The 6,136-nt window shown below is 42.2% G+C and overlaps 2 protein-coding genes across 2 annotated transcripts; one reads left to right on the top strand and one right to left on the bottom strand.

Moving 5' to 3' along the window:
• CSUI_005753 (uncharacterized protein) lies at positions 1-2,482 on the top strand (the record flags this gene model as incomplete). Its single annotated transcript, XM_068065923.1, has 2 exons — positions 1-614; positions 2,294-2,482. Coding segments are annotated over 2 exons (803 nt in total), but the record flags the coding sequence as incomplete, so codon positions are not given.
• Positions 1,662-5,829, bottom strand: CSUI_005752 (c2 domain-containing; the record flags this gene model as incomplete). Its single annotated transcript, XM_068065922.1, has 5 exons — positions 1,662-1,835; positions 2,643-2,708; positions 3,404-3,679; positions 4,641-4,887; positions 5,768-5,829. Coding segments are annotated over 5 exons (825 nt in total), but the record flags the coding sequence as incomplete, so codon positions are not given.
• Positions 5,830-6,136: the final 307 nt, after the last annotated feature.

The following is a 6,136-nucleotide window of genomic DNA, read 5'->3' as shown; positions in this document are numbered from 1 at the left end:
CTGGCAGTGAGAGGAGGAAGAGAAGAGGAAGAGTTAAAGAGGAGGAGGAGGAGAAGAAGAAGAAGACCAACAGGTCTTCTGCTTCTTCTTCTTCGTTGGAGAATACGGGGAGTGAAGTGCGAGATGGTCCGAGAAGAAACGTACAAGTTAAAGAAGAAGAAGACAGACGGAAAGATACCTCTCCTACTGGTCCGAAGCGTCAAGAGAAAGAGGGCTGTACGTATGATCTTTCTTCGATAAGCAAACTGTTAGAGCAGATAGAAGAAGAAGAAGATCAAGGGGAAGAGGAACGAAGAAAAGGCGAAGAAGAAGAAGAAGAGAGAGAAGATATTCGTATACTCGATTGCGGAGAAGGACAGAGAGCTTCTTCTACCACGTCTGAGAAGACGAGCCAAATTTTCTTCTCTTCTTCTGAGAGTGGAATCCTTCAGAGAGAAGAAGAAGAAGAGAGAGAGAAGGCAGAGAAGAGTATTTATGCGTATGAAGGGAAGGACTATACAGACATTCTGAAAGCCGCCCTTAGGAGGAAAGAGGAAGACCAACTAGCCCTACAAAAGCTCTTACGCCAAGCAAAAGTCGAACACGAAAAAGAAGAAGAAAAAGAAGAAGAAAAGGTCAGGGAACACGCGCCTTCGTATCTATCTATCTTTAATCTATCTATTTATCTATCTATCTATCTTCAATCTATCTCTCTATCTATCTTTAATCTATCTATCTTTATCTATCTATCTATCGCTAATCTATCTATCTATCTATCTATCCATTTCTATTCTATCTATCTATCTTTAATCTATCTATCTATCTATCTATCTATCTATCTATCTATCTATCTATCTTTAATCTATCTATCTATCTATCTATCTATCTATCTATCTTTAATCTATCTATCTATCTATCTTTAATCTATCTATCTATCTTTAATCTATCTATAATCTATCTATCTCTGGACAGCTAGTTGTGAATCGCTACGTGTATACATGTATATTCATGTATAAACATTCGTATGCTGTAGTGGAGAGAAGAGCCGTGAGGGGAGATGTCGATATGAAGAGACAAGCGATGACAGAAAGAAGAAACACTTGTATGTACACTCGGAGACCGATAGGAAGAGAAGGGAAGAAAGATATGTATGAATGCATGTATGGGGAAGAAGGAGTTCATAAGAGAAAGTCCATGGAATCGATTTATATCTTATCTTATCTTCTGTCTGTGTAGGGGGACCATGTCTAGATAGTGAGAGAAAATTGCTGTTGCTGTGTGATTTGCCTTAAGAATTCTTTCGTGTGTATTGAGAAATGTGTGCATGCACAGCTTGCTTGTCGAGTCACGTTGCTTGGATGACGATAAGAATTTCTACACCATGAGACGACGAAGCAAAAGAAGAAAGCTGGATACTGTCATCCATCTTCTCACCTCTGTTGATCTCCCTCCTCTTCTAGAGACCGACCGAATTGAATAGATACACGGGTACATAGATAGACAACCGATAGACACGTATACACGAGTTCGAAGAAGACTGAAAGCAGAAAATACATACGCCTTCACTTGAACGAAACAGATACGAAAGAGCCACAGAGACAGATAGATAGACTAAAGATAGATTAGTTGAAGAAAGATAGACTACAGATCGATAACTTAAAGATAGATCGACTACATATGGATTAACTAAAGAGAGATAGATAGATAGATAGAGAGGATAAGACGAGTCGTGACAAAGACTCAGTGATAGAGCGTACAGCTTGGAGCAATTCCTTCTTTCGGATTCCTTCGTCATTCGCTCCAAGATTGGACGCCGCCACTCCTTTCCCTGGGCCCCCACCTCCATCTGCATTTCTCTAGACAAAGTTTTGAAGGACACAAAGAAGGGAAGGAAGGAATGGATGAAAAGAAGCTATGATCAAGAAAGACCCGACAGAAGAAAAAGAAGAGGATACAGTCATGCGACTCCTCTTTCTCCCTAGCTCTCTGGATCCATAGTAGAAGACGACTACGTGCGAATCGGAGGGGAGAGAATAATGAGGGACATAGTCAAACATAGCCAGACTGAGTTCATACACATAATAGACATAGATAGATAGATATACAGACAGATGTATCTGTAGACATATATATATCTATATATAAATCGACTGACGTAGATCCCACGACATTTTCTTAAGAGATCCAAGCTGGACTACTACTACCCCCCCTCTGTCTCTACATGCTTTCTTCCTGCAGGAGAAATGTATAGTGGATGCCGAGACGGTCGTATCCGATCTCAGATGAGATATCCTTTCCTCCTTTCTCTCTTCAGCTTCATAGACATCTCAAGGAGCTACTCGTAGAGACAACCATCAATCAATCACACAAGCCTCTTCTCTCTCTATCTCCCACCGTCGTCTTCTCTCCCTACAAGGCATGCCTAGAGGCGGTCTCGATGGTAAGATACAAAGAGAGAGAAGAAGAAGAGAGAACAAGGAAAGAGAAGAAAGATGAAGAATAAAGAGAGTGAATAAGAAGAGTGAATACGGAGAAATTGAAGAGAAACAAAAAGCGAAGAAGACACAGACAGAGAGAGAGACATCGACTACATATCTCTCTCTCTCTCTCTCTGTCTGTCGGTCATTCATAGATAGAGAAAGTCCTCCTTGAAAGAGACTTACACGAGAGTTTTCGGCATCTTCAATCAAAACTTCCTCGAGCATTTGAAGCCGAAAGGTCTCGAGACACTTGGGCAAACAGCAAAAGAACAGAAAATGACAGAGTAGACACCTATGTGAAATCTTCTTCGTAGTCTACCTCCTGATACACTCGAGAGCAAGCGAAACGTAGAAAGAGAAGAAAGAAGTGCGACATATGGATATCCTACACACTAGACCTTCTATAGGTATAGACAGATATAGAGATATCTGTACATACTATTATCTTACTCTTCGTTTTACAATCCTTGGGAGCCCTCCACTCTTCTGGACGCAGCATAGATGAGATGCTGTTGTTCTTCTATAAGCCGATGTATATACACGAATGTCTACATATAGTATCTATAGAGAGAGAGCAAAGATAGGTATGGATGTATGTCTATATGTCTATACATAGACTCTCGTTTTAAACAGACATGACGACGAGCCCCACACTCCCAAAGACCTCGAGGCTTCAAAATCTCACTACGTCCCGTCGTCTATGGACACAGGCACATACACACCATCTCTCAATCGGAACATCTCTAAAAGCCGAAAAGAAAGAAAGAGAGCTCGACAAGAAGAAAGAAAAAAAGAAACGAACATCTACCTCTCTTTGATCTACCTATCTCTCTATCTTTAATCTCCCTATCTTTGATCGATCTATCTTTGATCTATCTATCTATCTAGAGATAGATCCTTGTGCTGACAGTGAACTACGTCTTGTTGAAGAGGAGGTCTTTTACCTCTGCCTGTTCACGTGGTTCGAGCCAAGGAAGAAGGGGATTGAGAGTGATATAAGCTAAGCCAATCTCGGTCATCGATTCTCCTCCTATTCCTTGGACTTTATCTTGAACCTTCACTTCTAGAAATGAGTGGTGTTGCATGCGCTTCGGAAGAGACACATTGACAGAGAATTCCTCTAAGAAATTCCAGTTGCCTCCTTCGCCTGTCTTTGGAGAGGAAGATTGCTGAGACCAGAGAGGGAGAGACGTATCATCGACATCTCTACCGAAACACACCTAAGTAAGAGAGGAAAGATAGACAAGCCCAAGCACCGAAAGAAGAGAAGAAGAAGCCATGAAGAGACAGAGAGATGAGGTAGAAAAGAGACAGAGACAGGGGAAGAGAGAGAGAGATGAAGAGCAAGAGAGACGAGAGGTGGGAAGAAAGAGGCTCTTCTCACAGACATATTCCTACCAAGAGGCCATGTGGAGATGTACACGACTACCCTGTGACGTATATCTATAGATGCTGGATGAAGGAAGGCTGGCTCTTTCTTCATGTACAAACCTTCATTGATTTGAGATTCCCCAGTTAGATATCGAAGAAAATCCCCATCAAACGTTCCTCGGGGATACGCAGACAGGTGAGATTTATAGACAAGATTCATGCGGGAAACAATACACTTTCCACCTCCACGCATACACATATATAGATATCTGTGCTTGTATGTAGAGACGTGTATGTATGTATGTATATATGTATGTATGTATGTGTATATGAATGCGTATATCTGCATACATCTATCTGTTTGAGCCATGAAGATCTCTCTGGTCATATGACGGTGGGTGTAGCAAGACATATCACGATGAAGTGACGCCTCAATCATTCACCCTCTTCCTTCTTTTCTTCTTCTTTTCTTTCTTCTCTCTCCATATCCCCCTCACTCCTCCTCCTCCTTCTGCTCCTTCCATTCACGCCGGTCTCCATACAGATACATCCACATATCTATGCATCTTTCTACAGCATCTATCCTGCTACGTGCCTCCCACATATACATCTGTATATATATGAACAGGTCTTCTTGCGTCACATATGTACAGATGTATATATATATATATATGACGCAAGAAGACCTGTTCCTATTCTCTTTGACTGAATGAAGAGCTAACGCCCCGACATGGCCCTCAAAGATTCGCCCGTCTTTCTTAGAAAGGCTTCTTTCCCCGCCCTTTCTTCTCCGAGAATGAGAGACCTTACCGTAACAGAAGGCTGAGTGAGAGGCTTATACATTCGAACACCGATAAGAAATAAGCGTATGAGACCTTCCTTTGTCGAGGGGCGTATATCATCGAAGAAAGGGTAGGTATCATCTTCAGCCTTCTCCGCAGGGACCAACTCAAATGCCACTAAAACCTTCGCTTTACACCTCGGATAAGCTTTAGACTGGAGAGGCAACCATACAGGGGCTTTCTTCCATTCCTTAGGCACCTTCTGTGTAGGGTATCTACAGGGACAAGGAGACACATTGAAAGACAGGTAGGAGAGACATACAGATATAGATGGGGAGATACACACATAGAGAAAGAGAGAAAGGGATGTCTTGAAAGAGGTAGCCGAGAGGTTGCTCGTAGACAGATACATATATAGACACATAGATAGAGAGAGACGTACATACACACGGGTGCAGAGAATCTGTATGAGAGGTGTGTAGAGGGAGAGAGACAAGGAGAACAAGAAGAAAAGAAGAGAAAGAAGGGAGTTAGGACAAATCACATCGGGGTGGGTCTTTGCTTCGCTTGTCTGTTCGTCGCCCTGCCTAGATGGAGTATGAAGCACATCAAGACTACAGGAAATCTTACTCTCATACAGAGAGAGAGAGATAGAGAGAGAGATAGAGAGAGATAAAGAAAAGTGCAAGATAGACACAGACAGATAGATAGATAGATAGATAAGCCACTGAAATCACACCTGAGAGAGAGAGACACAGAGAGAGAGAGAGAGAAAAAGCTAGCAAAAGGTGTGAGAGAAGCAGAGAGAAAGTCGAGAAGAAAGACACTGAGAAGAGAGAGAGAGAAGCCCCTCCTGATCGACCAATTTGGAGAACAGAGAGAAAAAGCACGTCGCTCTATCGAATGTCTAAACGCAAATCTATCTATACCTAGAGACGATTGACCTAGACACATGCAAAGGTACCTCCATACACCTCAGTACATACATGTAGATATAGAGAGACGAGCTCTCTTTCTGTATATCCGGAGACACACGTCTACGTACGAGCCGAATATAGAGAAAAAGAAGAAGATCACGACCTTTCTGTGTCACTCTTTCTTTCCATCCCTTCCTTCTTCTTCTTTTGTCGGCCCTTTTTCTTGATTAAGACTTACTGAACAGAGCCTAGGACTACATCCGAAGAGAGGAGGGAATTTGACTCGGAGATCACTTCCACCTGCAAGCCAAACGACCGCAAACTAGAATCAACATGCAGACAAGAAAGCGAAGAAGAAGAAGAAGACAGGAAAGAGAGAAGCTCTTCTCTCAGTCTCTTCACTTAGAGATCTCCTTATGTTTTCGCCTCTCTCTGTCTCTTGACCCTTCTCTTAGAGGCCTCCTTATTAGTCTCTATGGCTCTCTCTTGATATAGGAATATCGTCCGTCTAGTTTAAAAGAGGTAGTGACGAGATCGGAAAAAATCGATATGAGGGTGAAACTTAAAAAGATGCAAGGGAAGGAGAGAGAAGAGAGAAAGAAAGAAA

The sequence above is a fragment of the Cystoisospora suis genome, assembly GCF_002600585.1.
Source record: "Cystoisospora suis strain Wien I chromosome Unknown contig_2778, whole genome shotgun sequence".
Classification (NCBI taxonomy): domain Eukaryota; phylum Apicomplexa; class Conoidasida; order Eucoccidiorida; family Sarcocystidae; genus Cystoisospora; species Cystoisospora suis.
This window is presented reverse-complemented; position numbering and strand designations above follow the sequence as displayed.